Below are 27970 nucleotides of genomic sequence, written 5' to 3' on the forward strand. Positions count from 1 at the left end.
CCAAAGATTTAGTGAACCATAAGATTGCGATGCACCGACCTTCTGACCATTTGGTTCTTCAGCAGATGAAGATGAACTATCAGAAGCTACAGATCGAAAGCCCCCTTTTTTCTTTCTCCAGCAGATAACGCCAGTAATGATACAAGCTATGGAGATCAGTCCCACAACAAGACAAATAACGGCAGTGAAGAAGAACCCGGAGGAACCTGGAAAAGACATGATCAGCCAATTATCCAACTCATTTCATCACATTTATGAAACTACACATTTACTGGAAAATTACAAGTGTGTATGAGGATGGAGTCCTGCTCAACCAATCAAACTTTATTCATACAGCACTTTTCATACAAAAGCAGCTCAAAGTACTTACGTAATAAACACAAATTATATATATATATATATATATATATATATATATATATATATATATATATATATATATTTATATATGTATATATATATATATATATATATATATATATATATATATATATATATATAGTTAAAAACATCAGACTTCAAAAACACACACCTGATCGTTCTTGCTTTCTCACACTGACATCATCTGACACACACCTACATAGTACGCATCTTTTTCATGACTGCTTACTGAAGTTACTTCCTGCTACAGGAAAACTGGCCAGACAATTGTATAGATGAGTCATAAAAAGTTTAATAAACTCGGAATTATGTTCTACCTTTATTGGTCTTAATGTTCTTTGGATCCAGTTTGGTGATTATGTCTTCCTCGACACCAGAGAGCTGAAACACACATTCGTACTGGGGCCATTCGTCATATGAAGATGAAACTTTGAGATCAGTACTCATCTGGAAGGTGCCATCATTGTTGGGAAGGATCTCTCTTTTCTCCACATTCTCGTGAATCTCTTCTCCATTTTTTCTCCAGAACAGTTCAGCTGCTTTAGGGTAGAAACCTGTAGCATGGCAGCTGACTGGAGAGGAACGAGTCTTCTGGAGCAGTGACACTGTGGGACATTCTAGTGAGAAAAAAGTAGTGATTAGGCAAGGTGACTTTTTTTGTGTCCAACACATTTTATGTACAAAACAGTACACTCATTGACAGTAATAATTATAAAAATGACAAATAGTTTATGTGTTAACACAGTAAAAAATAACATGGTTGATGGTACAGAAAAGCAAAAGACATGAAGAGACGTGATGAATTTCAGGCGTCTCAAGTCCATAAACCTAATGTGCAATTGTTTTTTAATGACGCACCAAACAACAGTCATTCGGCGTAAAATGCTTTCACATAAATCTAAATTTCCTATTTATCTGTATTTTGCAGTGACCACAATGTAAAATAAAACAGAGCTGCCAAGCAGAGAAAATGATTTACTGGAAGTTCACACGACGAAAGCTTTACTGTTTATATGTGCTTGATGCTGGGAAATGATGTGAATCATTCTGTCTGATCAGACTACTGAATGCTGTTTGTACGTACGTTGGCTCTGAAACAACTCAAGTGGCTTTTCATTAGTAAAAAGAAAACAGCAACAATCAAACCTTAATCCTATTGTAATGATAAATAAAAGACTCAAACTTCTGTGTAAATCTGATGTTAAAGTTAAATGTGAATGCAGAGGAAATCCAATAATTAGAGCATAAAAAGGAATAATTGCTTAAAAAGCAGCAACAGAAAATGGCAAGAACTAAGAAGAATATTAGTATTACAGTCTAACCTTTATTTTCTCATGTGCATAATAACTAAAGCCAGAACATTTTTATCCATTAGACAACATTTTACCTGTTCTCATCAGATAGCTCCTCCCATAGTTAACATACTTCTTCAGCAACTCTGGAAAAAAATTGGTAAAGATGTTCTTCCTATATTCAATCTTAGCTTTATTGTTCCAGCTGTTTTTGGTGACGACGGCCTGAGATGCTGCAGCAACAAATTCTTCAATCTTCAGATCAAAATATAAGTAGTCCTTTCCATCGTAGGCGTGTAATTCATATCCATTAATCTCACTGGTCTCGTCGTCCATTTCAATGCCATACATCCACTGGTAAATGTGGGAACCTGAAAGAGAGATGCTGCATTACATATCCAGATTAAAGAGCCAGGTTCGTCATTTACTTTCAGCTGATATGTTAAAGTCAGACGTTCACCAGTGTGTGAACGAATGTTATTTTAATGCCTTAACCAAGAGCATGCAAACGAGCAGAGGCTTTACTGTTGAAAAGAAAAGTAAAACCTCTCTCTGTTATGACAATTTACAAATGGAACATATTAAATACACATTTGGTTTTAGATATGAGCTAATAAGTGAACAACACATGGTACGTTATACCATGTCAGTAAGTATTTGATTAAAAGAAATGCAGAAGTAGTGTGAGACAGAATAGCTGATTTAACAGCTTGTGCCTTGGTTTGTAAGCAGTTTCAGCATTTCTGTCATTTTTTGGATAATGGATCTCTGTTGGAGTTCTTGTTAAACCCGCTAAAACTAAAAATTGTTTAGGTCTGCTGCTCTTGCTTCTGATTTTCTTTACTTTGGTCCTCTTCCAATCTCTTTCCCCATAAAACCAATAAGTCTGCAGAGTGTATCTTGCAGGGAACCTTTGCACCTTTTTATGGTCAGAATTTACAACACACAAGAATGTTGTTCTGCTGCACAAAGCAAGGAAAATGACAACAACTGACTTTCCTTCAAATAAATCTCTATGTCCATCCTTTAATTTATGTATAATTTGAAATCTAAAAATTGAAAAGAATATTTTACGATTTAATATATCTAATTGTGAAAATGCTACATAAATTAAATAGAAATGAATTGAAAAATACTTTGCTCATCCCAGAGGAACACAGCAACATTGTAACTGGGTCTTTAAAAAAAACTAAACATTAAAAACAAAAATACCCACTAATCTATAGAAGATAACACTTTGTTCCAAAGGGTGATGGCTGCAAGCAGGAATGATCTCCGCTACGTTTCTCTCTTAAACTGGACTTGGTGAAGCCTCACAGTGAAAATATTTTGTTGTTCTTCACTTCACTTTCAGAAGCTTTCAGCAGCTTGTGCAGGAATTATTCCTGGACAATCAGCTCCAGCGGCCCCAGAGCGATCCAGATACAGAACCATCTATTTTAATCAGTTTGTTTGTTGAGTCTCTTGATTCTCTGGTTGTAACGCTGCTGCTCAAACACATGGCTGCACAGCCAGTTCCACTTTCCACAACTTTGCACGTACTGATTATATGCGACACTTTGGTGCAGACACTGAATCCTAAAGAATCCTTTCTTGTAGATGTGTCTGTGTTCCAGTCTGTTTTCAAGCTGATTGTTATGTTTATACACTTACATAACCCTTTTTAAGAAGCATGACTCACAATAAAGTTCAACTGCTTCTTTGCTGAACAAGTCAGATCAACCATGTTTTTTAAATCACTCCGCTGACACATCACACACCATACAGCTTTAACAGTTGCACGTCAGCACAACATAAAGTAGTGCCTATGACACTGAACTCGGTATGCAGAACTTAGAGCAGGAATATAACTTTCATCTAAATACATAACACTGATCTCTGAGGTTCTTGTATTCCTCCACTACCTCCACCTCTTCTCAGGATGTGAACAGGGTTTTTGTTTCTCTTTTTTCATCTCTTTTGCTTCATTTTGTGCTTATGATTCGTTGATTGTTTTATGCACAAATGTGTAAAAAAAAAAATCAGGTTTCCCATTAAGGTAGTGTTAAAGTGTATGTTGTTTAACACATGAGCTCGAGATTTTTATGTGTTTTGTTTTTTACTCACCATCAGTCTGGTTAAAGCGTTGCTTTACAATGGCAAGCTCTGCTTTGATTAACTGGTGATTGTTGATGTTTCTCTCCGTCTCTAATTTCCAGAAATCAGGATCAAAATTCTTCTCAATCCAGGCATTTCTAGTAACAATCCTCCTCAGGCTGCAGTTATAATATACCAGCTCTTGTCCATCCACATTTATAACCTCACTGTACTCAGGAAATCCATACATTCCTGACACAGTGGTCACAATGTAGGACAAAGAGTGTATCACTGAAACGAGCATAAGACAGAGAAACAACACAAGTCAGTTAAGTTTCTGTATCAACAGGCAGACTATTTTGGGAGATCTACTGTGACAGAATGTGCTTTTACTACAACTTCTCTTTTCTATATAATAAATAGAAATCTACAAATGAATCCTGTGGCAAAGTATCACAAACTCTCAGATAGACCAGTATGCTGTCTGGTAGATGCACATGGATTGTTTTGAGCTTACTTTCACTTCTTATTTTGTCTTACACAAAATTTCTCACTCACCAGACATCGTCCTGGGTATTCCCAGCAAAACCACAAACACCATGCTCATCATGTTGTGTCAAAGTTGTGTCCTAAAATTATACAGAAGCACAGTTAAATTCTGCTACAGCTCCATCCTAACAAATGGGCTTTTAGGTGAACCATTTACTGGATGTGGTTATAAGTGAAAGCGAAAGCAAAATTATAGGCGAGAGAGTGGTAGTGTGTGGGTGTGCGTGTGGGTGTGTTTGGATATATCCATGGTAACAACTAAATGGATTTAGGCATGTAGACATGGTTAAGACAAATGCACCAGACAGGAGAAAAAAACACAAGATTAAAGTCACTTTGAACATGACAAGGTTGTTGCTAGTTTGAGTATTTCAGAAGCTGCTCATCAGTCATCTACAAGGGGTTTTCAGCAAACAATCACTTCTTGGGTTTGGATGTTTTCCAAAAAAAGAGAAAACATCTCAGGAGTTGAGCTCATAGGAGAGTGGATAAACGATGTCACAACCATGCAGAATGCAATCTCTGAATGAAATGAAATGAAAAATACTTTATTCATCCCCAAAAGGGAAATTCAAAACTTTAGTGTATAATTAACTTGAGGAGGTGTTGTTCCAAAGGCTGCTGGCTGCTGGCATGAATTATCTTTTGTATCTTTCAGTCTTACATCGGTCCTGAAGAAGCCTCTCACTGAACACATCATCTTAATGATGAATGAATTGATTTATGAATGGAGGGCATATCAAATGTTTGAGCAGAAGAACACGCAAAAAGCCACTCCTGTAATCTATGAACAGGAAACTAATTTGTTTATTAGCAATTTTGAAAATATTGTTTGAATTATATATACATATATATATATATATATATATATATATATATATATATATATATATATATATATATATATATATATATATATATGTATATATGTATATATGTATATATATATATATATATATATATATATATATATATATATATATATATATATATATATGTATATATGTATATATATATATACACATATATATATATATATATATATATATATATATATATATATATATATATATATATATATATATATATATATATGTATATATATATATATATATATATATATATATATATATATATTTTTTTTTTTTTTTTTTTTTTTTTTTTTTTAAACGTTTTTATAGGCTCTATAGGTGGGACTTTTATTTTCTAATATAACCGGAAGTTGTTTGGTTTTATTTTTGTGTGCGTGTGTGTGTTTTTCCCTCTGTTATATTTCCTGAATGATGTGGGGTTCAACGGAAGGAGGAGAGGGAAGTTTGACAGGATAGTTCTGCGTCTCATATGGCAGCACAGTCTCTGAAATGGTGGTGTCTGTTCCCGGTGTTGTGGCTCTGCGTCCGGCCTTCCGACACCAAAATCTCTCGGTAAGTTGTTGGTTCCTCTTTCAGCTAAAGGCTAGTTTTAGCATGCTAGCTTCTATTAGCACAGTCAACAGACCAACAGAAAATATTTTCTTTTTTTATACTTCCAATTCAATTTCAAGTTTGCTTGCCACGAATATTTGTTTTTAATAAAGTTAAGACGATCCACGTTAGTACAATATATGTGTCCAAATTACTTACAAAGATTAAAGTTAACTTCACTTGCGTGCTTTTGAGCAACAGTGTTGAGTATTTGGACTCTTATCAGTATTTGAATTTAAAGTACCCAAATTTGACCTATTGGCCTCAAGCTCCATTAAGATTTTGGTCTACTCATGTGACCACCTTTAAATAAAACTTGTAGAAGATAAGTGTGAGTACTTGGTGACTCTGGCGATGTAGCTAATACATTTGTAAAAAAAAAAAAACTTTTAGTCACAAGATGGGATATGCTTTACTTTCATGACGCAAGAAAGCAGACAGTTCCTGCTGAAGTGTAGCTGCAGTTACACTTTATGGCCACAAGAAAGCGCTATAAAACCAAATGTTGAGTTCGCTTTCAATTATAAGTGTAGGAACTACCGCCGCCAAGGAGGTTCTGTTTTGCCGGCGTTTATCTATTTGTTTGTCTGTCTATTCGTTTGTTTGTGTTTTAAGAAAGGTATAGGCGGATTTTCATAAGATTTTCAGGAGTAGTTGGAAAGGCAAAAAGAAGAACGTATTTGATTTAGGTGGGGATTCTGCTTTTGTATTACTTTTTTTCTTCACTTTTAATACTTTGTTTTCCAAAGTGGAAGATAACTATTTCAACTCACGATGATCTTTGGCTGGGATTGGCTTGACCAGGATTGGATGTAACCGTCATAAAAATAGAAGAAGAAGAAATCTGACCATCTTATTGGTCGAGAGACCGACAGGAAGTCGTCACTGTTTAAATCCTCTGTTTAAATCATGAACATAGCGTGGTGGGATTCACACATGGATACAAACTTCCCAGAAAAAAAGACCACACTTAACAGCTGGCTTGAAAACCTTCTCAAAAGACTAGAATTATCTCAAACTCACGATAGATCACTCAAAAAGTGTGCTTGTGATCGCAGTTTTTCCCATTAGGATTTGTTGTGTGGTCCCTGAGATATTTCGCAGTGTTGACACTGTTGCGTTTCATCGCCTGCTTGCTGGTGAGTTCTTTTTGTTTACTAAGAAATGAGTTATCAAGGTATGGCCACAGGTGTTCTAGTGTTGTGTTTTTTGTTTTATATATATGTTTATTTAGAAATTGTTAGTTATTACATGTATTAAAGCTGGGGTAGGTAATGTTGGGGAGCTAGCAAGATTTAAAAGTGGCACCCTGTCTGGGCTCCTCCACCTCTGGTTTAGCTTCTTGCGTGGTCCAAGGCTTTTTTCTTATCTCCACTAAGGAGGTTATGTTATTTATATATATATATATACATACATACATACCGGCGTTTATCTGTTAGTGTTCAAGATAACTCAAAAAGTTATGGACGGATTTTAATTAACTTTTCAAGAGTTGTTAGAAATTTTAAAAGGAAGAATTGGTTAAATTTTGATGGTGATCCGGATCACCTTTTGGATCCAGGAATGTTTTAAAAGGCGTTTGCAGACATTTGTGCTCTCCGAGTTTTTTTCTAGTTCGCAGCTTTTTCCACCAACAATTTTCTCTTTCTCGGCTGTTTAGCAGGAGGAGAAACCCGGGAAATCCTTCCTGCATTTTCTCAGCTATGCATGCCTTTTTGAGTTTCTTCTTCTTCTTTGTGTTTACATCCTAACCGCTATTTATATGCAGAGTGTGGCTATCAGGTACGTGCTGCAGGAGGGTGAGGAGGGGAGCCGGGAGAAGAAGCTTATGAAATATAAGAAATGAACAACTTCAATTCAGCCAGAAAATTTTGATTCAGAGTTTTTAAAGATTAACAGTAAATTGAGGGATCTAACTATATATATATATATTTTATTGTTCATGATTGCAAAATGTACAGAGTACTATCAGGACAAGGAACCACTTCACTCAGAATTACCTACCCCAGCTGTAACCACAGGTGATCTGTGTTGACTTTTTATGTTTATTTAGAAATTATTAGTTTTTAAGATATGACCATATAAGTTCTTGTGTTGAGTTTTTGTTTTAGATTTATTTAGAAATTATTAGTTATTAAGATATGACCTCAGGGGTACTAGTGTTTTTCACTTTTTTCCCCCCGCATTGCTACTGCCACACATTAGATTTCACCAATGTGTTCTTTATATTTATTCAGTTTAAAGAAATTAGAACAGGAGATGAAGTGTTGAGTTTGTTTTTTTTTATATCTTTCGCATCATCACTACTAGACATCAGAGTTGTTTGTTTCTTTGAAAGTTATTACTATGTTACAGCATGAGTTCTTTACATTTTTTGTATCATCTACTATGTATATAAAATATTACTAATGATTTTTTTTTATTTATTTAAATGTTGCAGTCATGCCTCGCCTCAAATCCAAAAGTGTTGACCAGAGAAGGAAAGAAAATAAAAAGCGTATGAGGAAGGCTAGGGAGAATCAGTCAGCAGCGGCAGCCAGTACCCGCCGTGCTTACGACCGAGAAGCAAGGCGAAAACACAGAAAGGAAGAATCAGCAGCGGCAGCTGATGCTCGTCGAGCTTCTGACAGAGCAGCAAAGCAGCAGAGATTACAGGAAGAAAGACCAGCTGTTGCTGCAGAGCGGCGGACTGCTATGAAAAACAGGATGCGGAGGTATAGAGCACAAAACAAAGAAGTATCTGTTGAAAATGCTGCAGTATTTATGTCCAAGAAAGCAGAAGAGCCATCATATGTCTGCTGTTCCTGCCACCGACTGGAATATCGATCATCCGTTGTAGAGATGAAGGCCAACAGGTATCCTTCAAACCAAGCTACTGACCAGATCATACAATCAGCCAGTCAAGTGACACACAACAAATCATGGATCTGCAAAACATGCCATGAGTCGCTACAACTTGGAAAAATTCCCACCCAGTCATGGGTTGATGACTTGGGGATGAACCATCTACAAGGTTCAGGGCAAGACAATGGACCAGATTGTTGTCTCCATGGAAGGCAAGGGTTCTTTCGTGCCAGGCTAGGCCTAAGTTGCCCTGAGCAGTGTAAGAAACTTGAATGGACTGTACCTGTTGGGTTTTGATGCTACCTCCATCAGGGTTAATCCAACAGTTGTGAAAGAAACGTACCGTCTTCCACAGCAAGCAGCAACTGTATCAACTGGTCTGGTGCCTAATCTTCAGCAATCTAAAGATTAGATTGCTGAACATTCGGAACATGAAGAGGACTTGAAAACCAATAATACTTTGCATGGCATTGATGTCTTCTGCTTTGTTGAAACCTTCCTAAAACAGCAGCAACAGCTGGTCCCAATCCTCCGAGACTCTAAAATCTTCAGACAAGATGGGCCGGCTGGACGTGGAGGTGATGTCATGACTATTGCCAAAAAAGATGTGTTGCCTGAGAAACGAACACTAGATATTTCTGGCATAGAGTATGTTGCAATGGGTGTGAAGACACTTTCAACAAACATCATGATCTACAGACCTCCATCCATGACAATGACTGCCTTCATCAACAAGCTGGAAATGCTTTTGAAATCGCTACCAGGCAGAGCGCCTTCTGTCATCGTGGGAGAATTCAACGTTGACCTCAGAGAATACCCAGATCACCAAATCGAGGGAATCAAGTAGCAATATTCCATTCCATTCCATTCCTCCGCGCCGCTTTAAAGAGGTGTTTCCAACCATAGCATCCTTTGTTGTACATCTTGTGAATGGAAGCTTGGTAAAAGGAGTGGTGCCAAAATGCTTTAAGCACGCTGTTGTTCAGCCATTAATAAAAAAGTCTGGCCTTGATAACAATGATCCTTCAAACTTTCGTCCAATTTCTAAGCTTCCATTCCTGTCCAAAATACTAGAGAAAATTGTATTTTGTCAATTGAAGGCATTTCTGGATGCACATGAGATCCCTGAAGTTTTTCAGTCTGGTTTTAAAAATTTGCACAGCACAGAGTCTGCTCTACTTAAAGTCTTTAATGACATTTTGATGTATACTGACTCTGGTCATACTGTTGCACTGGTTTTGTTAGATCTGACCGCTGCGTTCGACACAGTGGATCATGAAATCCTACTGTGCCGACTCGAGAACACAGTGGGCATTCACGGGGCTGCCTTGGAGTGGTTCCGTTCCTACTTAGCAGATAGGAGTTTTTGTGTGAGATTGGGTGACTTTGCTTCAACCTCGGCCCCCTTGAATTGTGGCGTGCCACAAGGATCAATCCTTGGTCCGCTCCTTTTTTCATTGTATCTGTTGCCGCTGGGGTCTATTCTCCGAAGGCTTGGTGTGTCTTTTCATCTTTATGCTGATGATAGCCAAATTTACATTCCCCTCAAACGTCAAGAAAGCTTCAGTGCCACTGAACTCTTAAAGTGCACTGATGAAATTAAAATTTGGATGTCAACAAATTTTTTGCATTTTAATGATAAAAAAACAGAGGTTCTTCTTCTTGGACCTAGCAGTGTTGGTGATGCTGTCTCAGTTAACCTTGGATCCTTGTCACAGTTTGTTAAGCCTACTGTCTGCAATCTTGGTGTGAAAATGGATCAGGAACTTAAATTGGACAAACAAATTAGTGCTGTGGTGAAAGCAAGTTTTTTCCACCTGAGACAGCTTGCAAAAATAAGGTCCTCACTCTCACGACATGATTTTGAAATTTTGATCCATGCTTTTGTAACCACACGGCTTGATTATTGTAACGCCCTGTACTGTGGGATCAGTCAGTCCTCTCTCGCACGGCTGCAGCTGGTGCAGAACGCTGCAGCGCGTCTTTTAACTGGATCTCGAAAGTCTGACCATGTTTTACCAATTTTGTCTTCCCTTCACTGGCTCCCTGTCCGTTACAGAATTGATTTTAAGATTCTTTTATTTGTTTTTAAATGCCTGAACGGTCTGGCCCCTCGCTACCTGTCAGACCTGCTGGTGAGGTATTCCCCTACACGCTCTCTGAGGTCCACAGATCAACTTCTGCTTGTGGTTCCTAAGACGAAGCGTAAACTGAGAGGTGACCGAGCTTTTTCTGTTATTGGTCCCAAGTTGTGGAATAAGCTGCCCCTGTACATTAGACAGGCTGAATCGCTTCTTGTTTTTAAGTCTTGTCTGAAGACTCATTTTTTCTCTTTGGCGTTTTACTAATTTAAAGGGTTGTTTTACTATTAACAATGTGCTGATGCTCCAATTATGATGTAAATATGTATGTTTTATTGTTTCTTCTGTACAGCACTTTGGTCAACTTTGTTGTTTTTAACGGTGCTTTATAAATAAACTGGATTGGATTGGATTGGAATATAGCTTCTACCAAAAAGTGACAGGGCCCACAGCTGACTCTGGCACATTTTTGGGTCATTCATATGTCAACAGCAATCAGGATCTCCAGATATGTGCTGAAGACTGTTCTTTTTCTGACCATGACACAGTCTGTATGACTTTGTTAAATGTTTTTCGTGTGCTTTTACAAACTTAGTTTTTAGACCATGACTTATCACTTTATAAAATGTTGCTAATGTACATATTTTGGTGTTTAAAACAATATGTTATCTCATGTGTGTGTGGTAAACAACTTATTCAACAAATAGAATTGTTGGACCAATATATTGGAAAGTCATTGTTCAGTGTCTTTTCTAAGGCATGTAGGCTGCTTTATTTCATAGTATCAATATTGATATCTGTGGTGAGAAATCTTTACATGATAGTGGGATGGGAATTGGAAAAAATAGAATGTCAGGATTTTTTTTTTTTATTTTAAAATTTCTTTTTTGTTTAAAAATCATTTTCTTTTTTTTATTCAAATAAATACAATTAATCCATCATAAAATTGGTCATTTTTTAAAATTTTCTTTTACTTGTCTTGTTGGGCATTTTAGCAGTAGAATGATTGTCTGGCTACTGTGTGGTTTTTTCCTAATCAAAATGAAGAAAACATTTTTTTTTTTGTTGTTGTTTTTAGTCTACAAAAAAGCAGTATCGAAGAATCGTGAAAATCGCAATTTAAATCCAATCGGCGCCCAAAAAATAAAAAAAAAATTGAAATGGGACAAAAGCATATTGTCACAGCCCTATAGCATAGCATTGCAATATGACATTCAATTTTGCATACTCTTTGAAAATCAAATATGATTGCGTAGTTCATTCAAGTTGGAGAAAAATAAAAAGTAATAAATATTCTTTGCCCCATGTCTGTATATTCTAAGCATAAAAGGGTACAGGATAAAACAGCAAAATTTAAATACAATAAATGTATTGCTAAAATAAATAAAATATTTTGTCTATGATGGAGAACATCTAGTAAGAAAAAAAGGGAACAGGATAAAATGCAAATTTGGACCCAATAAATTTACGGCCATTATTTAATACCTCCGCTTAGGAGGTTGTTTTTACCAGCATTTATCTGTCTGTTTTTGTGCAAGATCACTAAAATATGCACGGATTTTGATTAAATTTTCAGGAGTTGGTGGAAATGTGAAAAGGAAGAACTGATTTAATCTGTTTTCTGGTTCAATAATAACTTAATTGAAAATCATAAAATAGTCAGTTAATATGAAATACTTTGTTTCCTATTTATTTGTCTATTTCGCCTGGGGGGGGCTTTTGGTCCTTTTTTTCTTTTCTGTTTTTTTTTTTTTTTACATTTAATTGTGAATTGTATTCATTTTATTTTATTTTTTCAAGTCAGAAATCTGGGAGTAGACATGCATTCAGACCTGAAATTCAACAGTCACATTAGAACAGTCATTAAGTCAACTTGTTATCACTTTAAAGAACATATCAAGGATTAAATGACTGGTGTCTGCAGGATTTAGAAAAAAACTTGTTCATGCATTTACCAAATACCAGACTTCTGTAATGCTGTCCTTACAGGTCTCCCAAAAAGTCCATCACACAGCCGCAGTTAGTCGCTGCTGCTCGAGTCCTCACTAAGACTAAGTGATTTGTATAAATCCAATTTTCGGATCATCCTATTTCTTAATAAGACACAAAAATCTCAGACATTCATCTTAATGCAATCAATCAGTTTGTTTATTATGTAGGGATTCAACTACTGATTAAGTTAGTTACAAAACAAGAAACTTTGATTACTGGCTTAGGTTTTATGTTTAGCAGCATCCCAAGGATGAACCCTATTTTCATGACTGCTCCCTTGTGTTTGATTGCTTTTGAGCATTTTACTCCTCCTTTAGCCTCCTTGCACTGGTTCCTAGCTTGCCCTAGAATTTATTTCAAGTTCTTTACATTTATTTTTAAGCTGTTTGAGACCTTTTACCTTTTTTTTTTTTTTTAAATCAACCCTTTAAGGATCAAATAAACTCGTGTGTGTGTGTGTATAGTGAGCTCATATGTAGATCTTTATGTAGAGGGTTTATTAGCTGACTTTATAGGACAAATTTCTGTGTTAGTAAGGAATGCAAATAACCGATCATTCAGTTTGGATTATATGGATTATTCACATTTTGCTGTTAAACGGCAGCTATTTAATGTTCATATTTGTGTATCGCAATTATTTTGATCAAAATCCTGTATTTTTATAGAGCGTCTATGGACAATGACGTCCTCCTGCCTTATGCCCAAGGACATGGACCCACCCGCTCTCACCGCCATGTCAGAGATTGTCAGTCCATCAAGTACGGCAACACCACCCATGAAAGCTGGCCCTCCGGTTCCCACAATGGGGAGCCAGTGGCTGAGTCCAAGGTGTTTGTGACAGACGTGCGCGAAAGCTCCAGCTGGGTTTATGGTGGGTGATGATATCACAAGTTAAAGGTATAGAAAATCATTTTATTGATCAAATGCAGAGAGTTTGAACTGATCTGATCCCCCGTGTTGAACCGAGACCTGATACTTGTTTGATTTTGTATTGATCCTTTTTTCTTTTTTTCATTAACTCACACAGATCTGCTCCATAAATTCACTTCAGTGTCATTAAAGTTTGTTCAGTCCTTAAGAGTTTTGGGAGTGCAGAGCTTCTTCTAGTTCCCACAAGTGACATATGTTGCTGTGTTCTGCTGCAGGTCATTTGACTGTTGTCCATGACCCACTGAGGACCGTGTCTGTGTTGGAGCCGGGTGGGCCAAGTGGCTGTCACTTAAATCACACAGTCTCTGTGGAGGAGACGGCAAACGCTGCAGGTTGTCTGTACGCCCAAAACGCTGGTTTCTTCCACACAAAGTCTCGCATGTGTCTGGGAAACGTGGTGAGCAACGGCAGACTGGTGCAGGACAGCGGCGGAGTGCAGAACGCTCAGTTTGGGATCAGGAGGGACGGCAGTCTGGTGTTCGGGTAAGAAGTCCTGAAAATGGGAAACTGAGCAACTCGGTTTATTTTATTTTTTGTTTGTTTCTTTATTGTTTTGTTAAATGTGTATCAAACAGCACTTGAGATAAAATAATACTGGTTTTATTCTTTTTGCTAAATTTAGCAAATTTACAAAGGCTATGTTGACAATGCAGCTTACTTCTGATTTTATGTCCATATGTTACTATTTGCTAGTGGGACATGGTTCTATTTAACAAAAAGAAAACAGACTAAATGATGTTGAATTATAATTTTTTTTCATGTGACTGCAGAAAAACTACAAACTGATACAAGCACACCTAAGCGTCTAGCATTAATATTTACTTCCATAAACACAGTTTACATTGTGTTTTCCTTTTCACATGTGTGTCACTTCAGGGTCAAGTACAATTCACATTTCAAGTGTGAAGAGGGTTGCATTGAAATAATGTAAACGGTAAACAGCCACTCTAAATTTGGATTTCGGTTTTAAAAAAAAAAAAAAAAAATCTGATGTGAAGTAGCCTCGTTTGTGTCAACTTGCTTTTCCAAGTATGTTTCTGTACTTTTACTTACTGGATTGATCAGACATGTTTTTCTTTCTTTACGTTCCTTATAAACGGAGCTATGAATGGAAAAAAATGTAGACATTATAAAACTTGACCCCCAACAGACCGGCAGTTTGATCCACTCGTCCTTCTCTCTTATGTCCAAGCTGAAATCTGTATTTATACTTGATACTTGATGCTTTACAAAGTCAAAAAAGGAATTAAATTCCAAATTTGTATCTTTTAGTGATCTATTAGCCAATCAGTGTTTATCTGACGTAGGAAAACTTTCTATATAAACATTTACAGCATTTGTCTTTGTGGATTTTGGCGTAAACAAGCCAGAAACTGTTTACTCTTAGATTGGGGATTAGATGACAGATTTAATCAATAATTCAGCTAAATCACCTGCAAGTTTTTCATTGCTAAACAGCTGCGCACAGTTTTTGTGGATTTTATCAATTATTTCAGTATGAATTATGGAATCTGTTCCAATTAAAATATTGAGATGCAGCTCTATACTGTCACCACTGTCATACTTGACATTTTAATCTTAAAACTCATCTTTAAGAAGAGTTTTCACACATCAGATCCAACAAGCTGCCACAGCTTTTTAGTCTCCATATAACTTTTGTTTTGATCAGGTCTTGAGCTTTGTGACATGTGACATCGGTGTTTATGTATGTCTGTTAGGAGTCAGAAACTATACTTTCAACAAACACGATCCACTTGCTTCTCTGCACCTGACCTTGCATATCTAAAATAACTTGTGTTCTCATATTTGCCTCAGCTGCTGGTTTCTTTGTCGATAATATGTGACGTTAACCACGGTCGCGACTGTGGCGCTTCCTGTTCGCATACCGAACCTCTGGTTCAGTTTGATGAACATCTGAAAAACAATCCTTGGGTAAAAAGTTCATGTCTTCATGACTTGTCACACCACTTGTTTGTAATGGTAATATTAGCTCAACAAGGTCAGTGATTGCAGTGGATTTGGTTGTTTTTTTTCTATAAGTGACAATTTTGTTAGTAGAAATACCCACTGCACTTTCACCAAAGACTTAGAGTAAAAATCCCTGTTAAGTAGTCTGCATTTGGATGTAACTTGGGTTAAAATGCCTCTGTCTAGTCAGCACTGACCCACATAAGCAAGATGGTCACACACTTACATAAACCACAAGAAAAGTATATTTAACTTTTTTGTTTGATTACTGAGTCAACAATCCCAGGAATTCCTACATGATGCAACACATGCTGCGGTTGTGTACTGGTTCACACACTGAGGTGGATCGCCCATTGTTTTGCTTGGCTCTTCTGTTTCCCTGAAGGCTAATAACAAACCTGCCTCCAATCTGAAACAGTAAATGTTGCATGAGCCCTAAAATGGCAACTTGTGGTGTGACGTAATAGTTGTGTTTATGCCTTTTGGTTCTGGAAGAAACTAAGTCAGCAGCAGCTGTTTCTTTTTATACGTATCACGTGAAACTCAGTGGATTTAGCCGACAGAGATAAATAAGCTCTAAAAGCTGTTCAACATGAGGAAAACTGGCTGCTTTTTAACTTCTTATGACATGTCAGTGTTTTTATTTATCAGCCTCATAAGTGAGCAGCAGCTACTACAACATACGATCAGATATACTCTGGCACCAGCTGTTCAAGGGAAGTCACAGTATGTTTCCTGATCCATCCAGGTATCTGTCTCAGAGTGATGTTCTGGACCAGTCCAACCCTTTTGTCCAGTTGGTCAGCGGCGTCATATGGCTGCTGAGGAATGGGGAGATTTACATCAACCAGAGTCTGGAGGCTGAATGTGACAAGACACAGGAAACGGGTAAATGTTCCACATCCACAGAACTAATGATTAAACAGCTAAAGGCTTTTTATTATTTTATTTTATTTTATTTCATTTATTTGTTAACCAGCAGGTTTTGGTCTTGGCGGTTTGGAGTTTTTTTTTTTACATTGAGTGCACAAAAAGAAAAAGAAGAACTCAGAAGATAACACTTATGTAGATCCATATTTTAAAATAAGCAGAAGACAAAAAAAATTGTTAGCATAACTTGTCACGTTGTGGCAGGAACTTTCCTAAAATAATTCCCAAATTTTCCTCAGTATTATAAAATAAACAAATAAAATTAGCACGCAGAAAGCTTGTCCTGGTATATTATCCTCTCTTGTCCAAGTTCACATTACCTGACCTCAGCTCAGGCTGGGTGACAGCTACTGGAACCGCTCCAGTTCTGCAGTAAACAACTGTAACAGTATCTCAGTCGCTGCCCTTCAGTGTTTGCGTAACACAGAAACTCTTCTGTGGTCTTTTGTAAACACATCACACCACCAAAACAAAACACTGCCATGTTTGATTAACAGGGACAACTGAAAGTATGTGGACCTGCCTGAGTTCACAGTGCTGGACTTTGTAGGCCACACCCACCATCATAAACACATGTGTGGAACAACATTAGGATTTTTTTTTTTAGAGTTTTTCCTGGAATTGCTTTGGCTGTAAATACATAAGGTTTGACACTTGACCTCCATGTTGCATTTTTTTGGATGGCAAAATAAAAAGCAAAATCCATCTTGAAACGAAGGAATTTCCATCTTTTCATTCAAACTTTTATGTTGGCAAAGCAAAATATCTGCATTTCTTTTAAGCTTTGTCAATAACTAATAATTTACTGTCTTTTGAGATTTCAAAAAGGAAATTAGTTGTGAATGAAATCGGTCCCGTCACACTTGTCACCTATCAGGATGCAAGAAAAAAAGTTTAAACTCATGCACATCCTGAAAAAAGATAAAACCAGGTGCCAGACCAAGGGAGAATTCAAGTAATAAAGACGTACTCTATAGCTGTGCACACTAGTTGCAGCTCCCAATGTGGTTTATTCACCAACAGCTCCTTGAAGTGCACAGCTGCGACCAATAGTTCACTTTGAGCAGCCTGCAGAACTGCACACCATCACACAAGCAACACCCGACAAACGAAAATGGAGCTATATGTTAAATGTGCCTTGTCTGTGTACCTGTGTCCCAGTGCACAAAATGGACCAATCGCTGAGCTGAATTCCGTTTCGTCCAATTTCAATCCATTGACAAAAACTTGAAAAACTCAATAAGTTTAAATGTTACAAAGACCAAAAGTCGTAGAACATATCTCCTGAATGAGCGGAAGAGTTTGATACTTGAATGGTTGAAGTGAGACCAACGGTGTCGGAGGAGTAGCAATTCAAATATTTTGCAGGAAAGACACTGGGGACGGGAAATTGATGAACCGGACACTGCAAACCGGTGCAGAGCTCTGAAACCCTGTTGACCAATCACTGTGCTGAATTTTTCGAGGTCCAATCCGCATTTGGTTGAAAGGACTTTCATCCAATCACAAGGCTGAATTTATTTTTACAAAATGCTAAATATCTCAAAAACTACAAAGATTTAAAAAATTTTAAAAAATCGTAGCACACATGTCCTGAAGGAGCTGCACAGTTTAAGATCTGAATGATTGAAGTGACCTGAACGGCACAGGAGTAGTAGCACGGCAAAGTTTGGCGGAATAATAATGAAAATGGCCGAACAGGAACTCAATAATGTGAATTCCCTATGGGCAAGCAAGCCTGCCTGACAGCTAGACTGACCCTCAGCAGCACGATCTCTTTATGCATGTAACTGTGAGCTGTACACATCTACCCGTGTTGTGTTCCATTTTTGTGGGGGGGGGGGGGGGTTGTTTTTGTATTCCAAAATAGTAAAAAAAAATATTATCTTTTGTGGTTTTATATTGTATTTTTAAAACTACACCTCATCCTCACACACTTGAATCATGCACTGTAACTCTTGCACTTCAAATCATGTCATTAATTCAATACTTTTTTATCACTGGTAAGCATGTTAGTCTTCATTGTCTGGAACTTGTAATATGAGTTTAAGCTTTATCTCTGACCTGCCAAGCGACAGCACAATGCAAGTTAGCGATTGCTATGCTAACTCTGTGCAGATTAACATTGTGTGTTGTTGTGACTTGTGTTCATTAAGATGCAATTTGTCCTTTTCAAATAGAATAAATAGCTTTATGTTACGTGGCTGAGCCACACCAGCTGTTCTGAAAATCCATGTCTAAATTTATTTATAGATTCCTTTTAAAAGTTTTACACAGGACACACCTTAACCTCCAGTCACTATCATGTAACAAACGCAGCATCATGTTTTAACAAGGTAACTAGCGAGAACTGAGAAGCCTTGTCTGGTGATCTGTAATCCCACATAGATTGAAGGTGACAAATGTGCAGTTAAATTCACGTCACTGAAAGGATCAAGTTGGCGCAGACTATCCCATATTATCCATTAATGACCAACCTGCTTTGTCTTTCCAATTACCTGATCCCAGCAGGACAGATGGACCATTAGTGTGCTTTTTTTGTAATGTTTGCAGCAGCTGATCAGCTGATTACTATTGATTCAGCTGTTAAATCTAATCCATGCGAGGTGTAAAAATTTAGTATCTTGACCTTTTCATGAGAACTTGTTTGTGTGATGCAATCTGTTCTAAATTAGCTCCAAGTTATTTCTGACTTGGGATGCAATTATGGGAAAGTTTAATGTTTTTTAAAGATTGTTTTGATTCTGAACTCTGCATCCTAGTACCGTTTATCTGGGTTGTGTGAAAAGCTCAAGACTTTTCGGAGTTTCTTATCTGGTCATGTTGGAGCTGGGTCATATTTAAAGTTCTCAGTAAACATTATTGACCAAGTTCAGTTCTTCAAAGTGATTTCTTACAAATGTTTATTACTGATATTCTGATCTGTGCAGTTTGATCATTTCTGGCAGAAACTATTAAAATAATACATTTTCAAAAAACAGCAAAGAATGAAACGTTGAACAAGTGGAAAGACACAATGTGTAAATGTTAAAACGTCTCTTCTATATTTATTTGGAAAAATATTGCTATTAGAAATTGGATTGTGGTTTTGAACATGGAGAAGCAGCTTTTAGTTGTTATCCTGGGAACAAACTGGCGGTGGAAATTAAACCTTGACTAAATGCTTACACATTTAAATCCAGGTTAAATCATTACTTTTCTCATCAAATTGCCATGGTAACTGGACTGTATCTTGCTTTAAACATTTTTATTTATGATTTTATAGTGATTTCTACTTTTTGTTGTTTCCCTTTATGCTTCTTTTTTTTTTTCTTTTTTTTTTTAAACTTTATTTTTAAAAGTGACATTTTTAAATTTTAAACAGATCAAAACAAAAATGCAGACCACTACATAATAAATGAACACAAAGACACAGAGCATACAGGGTACATCTACACATTCAGGCAAGGCATGAACATTGTAATTGGTTTTATACATATACCTTTCTCTTTCTTTCCTTTCCCTTCCTTCCCCCTTTCTTCTTTTTTTTTTTCCCCTTTTCTCTTTCTTCTTTCCCTCTTCCTCTTTTTCCTTCTCTTCTTTTTTCTTTCTTCCCTTCTTCCAAAGAAGTCCATCACAAAGTCCTTTTTTTCGTGTAACTGTCCCATTTTTCCCAATATTTTTTACATTTTTCCGCGGCCAACCTTAAAGAGAATGTCAGTCTTTCCATGTCATAAATTTCAGAAACAATTTGTATCCAGTCTAGTGTAGAGGGGACATCTTCTTGTAACCATTTGCGTGTTATGGCTTTCTTTGCCCCTGCCAACAGTATTGATAACAAGTACTTGTCCGACTTCTTTAGTTTTTGAGGTACATTGCCTAAATATATGATTATAAAGTCGTATGGCAAGTCCAGCCCAAGTATGTTCTTAATTTCTTTTATAACTTTTGCCCAGTAGGGTGCGATCTTGGCACAGTCCCAAAAAACATGAAAGTGTCCTGCACAAGCATTTCCACAGTTTCTCCAACAATAAGCTTTATCTGGATCTTTACATTGTTTACTTGTAATATAAGGTGGTATAAAGAAACGTACAATGTTTTTCCATGTAAACTCTCTCCAAAGATTAGAGGAGGAAGTAGTCATGGCAACTTTACACATATTTAACCAGTCATCTTCAGAAATTATCACATCAATTTCTTTTTCCCAAGCTTTTTTAATATATATAGTTGAATGTTTTTTTTAAAGATTGTAAACAAGTGTACAGCTTTGACATTTGCTTCTTTGGAGTCTTACCTTTGCAAGATTTCAGGAAAATCTTAACAAGTCCTACTTCTTCTTTCTTTGGGAGCTTAACGTTCTTATCAAAATAATGCCGTAACTGAAAATATCTGTATAGATCATGCTTTTCCAGACTGTATGTCTCTGAAAGTTGTGAGAAGCTTTTTAGAACATTTTTTTCTGAGATAGCCCAATATCCTGTGATACCTTTTTGTGACCACTGTGTAAAACCAGTATCTATCTTTGAGGGCAAAAAATCAGAATCATAGGCTGGCCATCGTAAAAATTTGGCACTCCTCTCAGTGTCGCTGTCCTTAAGTATTTTAAACCAAGTGTTTATTGGTACAACTATCCAAATGGGTAATAATTGTGAAGTTAAATATTTTTTAAGAAGAGGTCTGTCACCAAGCATGGACTGAAGAGGAGTGTCAAAATAGGATTGGTCCATTTCTTTCCACTTGGCCTCAAATGATGGGTCACACCAACACATAAGTATCCGCAGCTGTGCTGCTCTGTAATAATTTTCTAGACATGGCAAGGCTAATCCGCCTTCCTCCTTTCGTAATTGTAATGTTTGAAATTTTATTCTTGGTTTTCGTTTCCCCAAATAAAATCTGAAATCATTCTATCCCAGTCATTGAATTGCTTAGAGGAAACCGAAATTGAGAGTGCTTGAAACAGGTAAAGAATTCGTGGTAATACATTCATTTTTATTATGTCAATTCTATTGTACATATTCATTGGCAGCAGAGACCAACACTGTAAATCGGCTTTAATATTTGAAGTCAAAATTGTATAATTTTCTTCAAACAATTGTGATAAATCTTTTGGAATTTGGACACCTAAATATTTAATTTTATTATTTTTCCAATTAAATTTATATATTTTTTGAGTTTCTAAAGATGGTTTATAATTGAATGAAATAACCTGGGTTTTTTGTAAATTTAGCTTGTACCCTGAATATGTACCAAATTCTTTTAGCAAAGACAGGAGATTGGGCAGACTTACACTGGGGTTAGATAATGTAAGAAGAACATCGTCAGCATACAAACAGGCCTTGTGTTCTGTGTCTCCTATAATGATACCTGAGATGTCCTTATGTTCTCTGATTGCCTGAGCTAAAGGTTCTATAAAGAGGGCAAAGAACGTCGCGCTGAACGGGCAGCCTTGGCGGCAACCTCTCTCTAGGTGTACTATGTCAGAGAGACCGCCATTGATTTTGATTCTGGCGGATGGAGAATCATACAAAGATCGTATGCATCTAATTATATTGCTATTAAAACCAAATCTGTTCAAAGCTAAATATAAGTAATCCCATCCAACAGAATCAAATGCTTTTTCAGCATCAAGACTGACAGCTATTGATTCTTTATTTTTCATTTTGTTAAAAAGATGAAGGGCTCGCCTTATATTATCATGAGTTTGTCTATTACAGACAAAACCCGATTGGTCTGTGTCTGTTACTTCAGGAATGATCGATTCAAGTCTTTTAGCTAATATTGTTGTAAATATACGGTAATCAATATTTAGAACTGAAATTGGCCTATAGGAGCCACATAGAGTTTTATCTTTACCTGGTTTGTGGATGACTGAAATTACTGCCCGTTTCCATGACGGTGGTATTTCTCCTCCTGTTAAGACGTGGTTAAAACAGTTTTTAAGTTGAGGAATAATTAAGTGTCGGAAGTGTTTGTACCACTCTGCAGGGTAACCATCTTCACCCGCCATTTTATTTGTTTTCAATTTAGAAATTGTTTTACCAATTTCTTCTTCTGTTATTAGTTGATTTAATCTTTTATTTTGTTCTGTTCCTATTGATGGCAGGTCGAGGGAGGAGAGAAAACGGTCTATAGCTGCTTGATCCACTGATTGTGGTTGTATTGTATATAGTTGCGTGTAATATGCTACAAATGAATTCTGTATGTCTTTTAAATTATAATATACGTTATTATCAAGAGGACTTTTCACTTTGTGTATGAATCTGTCGGCCTGCTGTTTTCGTATCCTCCAAGCAAGAAGTTTCTTGGCTTTAGGTCCATTTTCGTAGTAATTTTGCTTCATAAATTTGGATTTCATTTCTATTTGATCTTCATATGCTTTGTTCAATGCTTGCTTTACTTCTGCAATACTTGTTAGTAGATCATTGTTATTACTTTGCATATGTTCTTTTTCAAGGGACTTTAATTTGTCAGTTAAATTAATAATGTGACTTTCTTTTTCTTTTTTCTTCATAGAAGACCACATGATCAATTTTCCTCTGAGAACAGCCTTTGAGGCGTCCCATAAAATGCTCGGAGAAATGTTATTTCCATCATTATGGTGAATATAGTCACCGATTTCTTCTTCAACAAAGTTTTGAAATTCTCTATATTTCAAAAAGCTAGTATTAAACCTCCACAATGTTTCTTTACGGTCATTATCCAGGTGTAATGTTAAACAAACAGATGCATGGTCAGATATGTCTCTTACTCCTATTTTACAATCTACGATTCTATGTCTCTCTGACTTTAGCATAAAAAAAATAGTCTAATCTTGAATGTACGTGATGGGAGTGTGAAAAGAAGGTATAACTTTTATCCGTTGGGTGCAGATTTCTCCATACATCCATCATTCCGAGTTTTTTAAGCATTTTTTTAGTTAAGGTTGCTTCTGCTTGGGTTTTTTTAATTTTGCTTGAAGAGTCTATGGAGGTGTTCAGACAGATATTCCAATCACCTCCACAGATAAACACACCAGATATTTCTGTTGCTATAAGATCAAATATTTTCTTAATTAGACAATTGTCTTTACCAGGTGGTCTGTACAGATTTAACAAAGTTACTTCTTTGTGATCTATGAAACCTTTTACAAGTATATAACGTCCTTCCTTGTCACTGATTTGAGATGAAAATTGAAAGTCTATCCTGTTTGGTATTAAGATCACAACACCCCTAGAATTACCTTTTGTATATGAGGAGTAATACAAGTTTTTAAACCCCATTTTATGTATTTTTTCATGCTCTGCATCAGAAACATGTGTTTCTTGCCAGAAAATGATGTCATATTTATCACGTTTCATTTTAGCCAGAGCTTTGCTTCTTTTAATGGGGTTATGTAAACCATTTACATTAAGTGAGATTACTTTATAATGTTGTTTAGCCATAATCTAAAGGTGTAGAACACACATGTACCTCTCTAAATGCTCTGTTAAACACAAAAGGGTCTGCAAGAACTGACAACATAAAACATAATTGAACAAATAACACAAATGACTTCCAAAAGTGAGGTATAAATCCACCTTCATAGTTGGGAGGGGAGTCCCTGGGAAACCGGGGGGCCCCTCTCCGTGCTTCTACTCTTCTCCAACTCCTGTCCATAGTAGCAGCACGTGGCGAAAACGCTCCGCAGGTGACGGTCTCTTATATCTTCAACCTTTATGGGCGGTGATCATCAGTGGAGCTCGTTGTAACATAGGAAAATGTTCACCAAAGTGTCTTAATCATTCGGTAGTTTCGAGGCGTCTAAATCCTTTCAGTTTATCTTGAATGTACTTGGTATGGTCATCTCTGCTCCATCCAGTTCCTCGTGCTTTTTCCCAGGCGGCTTTCCTTGGCTTGTGGCTGAGCGCGGTGTCATCGGTGCTGGCTTGTATCACTCCTCTCTTCTTCAGATCGTCCGTAGCATCATCTGGGTTGTTGTAAACAATAGTGGTACCATCGAGGAACACACGAAGCCTGGCTGGATGCAGAGTTTGGAAACGATACCCCTTCTCTTTCAATGTTTTGCGAATAGGATTATAGGCTTTGCGCTTGAGCAGAATATCACTGGGATAGTCGTGGTCAAAATACACACGTTTCCCACTGAACTCGATAACCTTCTTCTCCCATGCCGTATACTCTTAGTTGTATACTCCAAGAAACACATGACGATAGACCTCGGGCTAGCGCTCATCGGGGGTTTGGGGCCAAGCGAGCGGTGGCAACGCTGGATGTTAAGAGGCATGTTTGTGAGGTTGAGCTCAGACTTCAAAAAGTTCTCCATAAACGTTAGCATGTTGGTTCCTTCGGCCTCCTCAACAATCCCATGTATTTGTATGTTGTTCCTACGTGACCGTGCCTCTAGATCTGATATACGCGTTTGAAGATCTACTTGCATTTGCAGAGCATGTTCCAAGGCTTCTTTCGCATCGGCATTAAACTCCTCTATGTCGGCCACTCTCTGCTCCGTCTCCTCCACTCTTTGCGTAACCCCTTTCAGGTCTTCTGCAATATCATCCATGCGTTTCCCCATTTCTCCTCTAAAGCCAGTCACTTCAGTTTTCAAAGCCTCGATGTTGTCAGTCAGCTCCTTTTTGGCGTCATCTTGAACCTTTCTTAACTCCGCGATGATGTTAGCTTGGATAGCTTCCATGCTAGCTTCCATAGCTAGCTTGTTAGCCGCACTGGTCTCGGAGGGCGATGGCTCTTTGTTTTTCGCAGTTTCTTGCTGAATTGCCCTTGTCTTTCTTTGCTTACTCCCTGACATACTATTTTAACCAATATTTCACGTTTTAAAATGTTTTCTTTAGTCAGGGAGTGTCGGACCGTCTGAGAGGTAAAACCTCACGCTTGTGCTCGCTTCCGCCTCATCCCGGAAGTCCTCCCTTTATGCTTCTTTACACCTTCTGTAATGCTTATAATGTTTTAAACCAGTCGAGGCAGATGGCTGCCCTCCCTGAGCCGGGTTCTGCCGGAAGTTTTTTTCCTGTTAAAAGAAAGTTTTTTCCTTCCCACTGCCACCTTGTGCATGCTCAGGATAGGGGAATGGATCAAAGTCATCATTCGATGCAATCAGTTGATTTCTATTATAGGCTGTATATGAACTGGCTTGAAATGATGTGTCTGTAAATTGCCCTGTGAAAAATTGATGTGAAGTGGCGCTGTACAAATAAAGCTAAACTGAATGTGAAGCACTTTGAATGGTCCTATACATAAAATGTGCCGTACAAATAAACTTGCTTCGACTGTATTATTTTCCGTTTTATGTATTTGAAAACATTCTGTTTCTTCCACTTTCTATATTTCAAATATGGTTTTTTTTTTTTTTTTTTTTTTTGGTTTTTTTTTGAGAAATGATCCATAAGTTCTTTGTTATTCCAACAAGTTTCATTTTGCTTTGATCTATATTAATCTTTACATGCAGTTTCTGGTCAATTAAAGCACATGTAGCACTGCTATTGCACAAATACCCAAGATGTTTCTTATAAAGTTTGATATTTATATCATATCATTTTTCTGCAGGTCTGTTGCGATATTTTACTGATGTGGTGTCAGCCAGAACAGCAGTGGGCCACGACGCTGAGGGAAGACTGATCCTGTTTCATATTGATGGACAAACAAAAATTAGAGGGTAAGGAAATAAAGACTGCACGGTGGCACAGTGGTTAGCACTGTGGCCTCACAGCAAGAAGGTCACTGGTTCGATCCTTGGTCAGTGGCCTTTCTGTGTGGAGTTTGCATGTTCTCCCTGTGTATGCGTGGGTACTCCGGCTTCCTCCCACCATCCAAAGACATGCATGTTAGGTTAATTGGTTACTCTAAATTAATTGGTTACTCTAAATTGCCCCTAGGAATGAGTGTGAGCGTGAGTGGTTGTTCATATCTCTGTGTGGCCCTGCAATGGACTGGCGAGCTGTCCAGGGTGTACCCTGCCTGTCGCCCAGAGCCAGCTGGGATAGGCTCCAGCTTCCCCGCGACCCTGAATTGGATTAAGTGGTTTAGAAAATGAATGAATGGATGAAATAAAGACAAGCTGAAAGCTGCTTTCTGTAAATATCCTGTCAACAAACATTATAAGTGGTTGTGAATCTTTGTCTGCCTCCTGAGAGTTTAAAGTGACTATAAGTTTAAAGTGACTCTGTTAGACATAAAGTACAAATCATATTCAAGGTTTGAGCCACCTTTTGCAAATAATTGCAAGTTTTTTGTAAAATGCCAGGTTTTTATGCATTTTTTTCCACAAATGCAAAATATCTTAATCTAAAAACATGCATTTTTAAAAGCTGTGTAGCTATTCCTGGAAATTATTTTACAGAGTTTTTACAGAGTATAAAAAGATTCTTCCAAGCAACAATCTGTGCAAGAACTGTTTTTAAATTTGATATCAGAAAAAAAATATCTGTGTCCAATTCCTGCAAACAGACTTGTACATGCTTTATTATTCAACTTTAAGTATAAGTTACCAGGTTGAAAGAAAAATACTTGTTTGTTTTATGAAAAACAAATGGAAACTCAAGAGTTGGCATTTAAATTCACAAATGATGTTCAGCCTGCTTGTTTGCTTTCAAGGCTATTCCTGGTTTGTTGTAAAACCAGTCTGTTTTGAAAAAGAAAAAGACCAATACAAAACTGCTGTGACATCAGAAAAAATGTGGCCTCAAAGTCCTTCAGCTGCAACAAAACATTTTCATTTCACAACATTTATCTCCATGTCATCTCAGTTCTTTCCAGAAGTGTCAACTTTACTTTGTAAAATGTTAAATGAACAAATTCAGTGGAAGAGAACAGTAAACACCGAGACGACCAGCTGATGTTTTCTTCATGGGAAAAATACCAAAACTGACAAATGTCCTCAAAAAACATTTAAGCTTGAGAATAACAACACATCTCAGTGGATGAGGTCAACTAGGATTAAATGAAAGGATTTCTTTTTAGCCCTTTAAACCTTTAAAGACCCAGTTTGTGTGATGAACTCACCCTGTCACGCTAATGTCACCCCAGCCCACTTAAGGTCCTTCCACAAATTGATTGCATTGATCCAACTTTCCTTCACCCTCAGAGCAGTGACCCTGCAACCTTGCAGCAACTCAATAGATGAATGTCTTGTTATTAATGATCTGGCCATGAAAAGTACAATGTTCTGTCATGTCTGAGCATATTTGCCGCCCTCTTTATATCTCCAGTCAATATCAGGTCACCACCTGCTCAATAAAATATGTCGAAGTGAACTCGAACCAAGCGGTGACCTCGGACACCGGCCCTCTGCCCCTAAAAACAACAAACCTGCTGTTTTGAAAATGTAAAGTAGGAGATGCTTTTGCAGCTGCATTGTTGCTTGTATGCATCACAGTCTTAAATGGTTGACTGTAGGAATCCTGCGCTGAGCATAGACTGTGGTAGTTCCTTAATGATGAGTTAATTATGAATCCTTCATTATGAATTCATGATCAATATTAGTGCTGTCTCTGTA

At 37.2% G+C, this 27970-nt stretch overlaps 2 protein-coding genes across 2 annotated transcripts in view; one reads left to right on the forward strand and one right to left on the reverse strand.

The window, feature by feature from the left end:
• Positions 1-687: 687 nt before the first annotated feature.
• On the reverse strand, positions 688-4314 carry LOC306756285 (H-2 class I histocompatibility antigen, Q10 alpha chain-like; the record flags this gene model as incomplete). The annotated part of the gene is made up of 4 exons (XM_079241011.1): positions 688-998; positions 1769-2044; positions 3978-4040; positions 4308-4314. 4 exons carry the CDS (start codon positions 4312-4314, stop codon positions 688-690), a joined length of 657 nt encoding a protein of 218 aa, XP_079097137.1.
• Positions 4315-5594: 1280 nt separating this feature from the next.
• Positions 5595-27970, forward strand: part of nagpa (N-acetylglucosamine-1-phosphodiester alpha-N-acetylglucosaminidase) — a 29397-nt gene continuing 7021 nt past the window's right edge. The window contains exons 1-5 of the mRNA XM_079240201.1: positions 5595-5722; positions 13344-13549; positions 13824-14091; positions 16325-16464; positions 26023-26131. Of these exons, the coding sequence (XP_079096327.1) occupies positions 5640-5722; positions 13344-13549; positions 13824-14091; positions 16325-16464; positions 26023-26131 (806 nt within the window). The 5' untranslated portion in view covers positions 5595-5639. The remainder of the gene's footprint in view (positions 5723-13343; positions 13550-13823; positions 14092-16324; positions 16465-26022; positions 26132-27970) is intronic.

This window comes from Telmatherina bonti (genome assembly GCF_933228915.1).
Source record: "Telmatherina bonti genome assembly, chromosome: 5".
Classification (NCBI taxonomy): Eukaryota; Metazoa; Chordata; class Actinopteri; order Atheriniformes; family Telmatherinidae; genus Telmatherina; species Telmatherina bonti.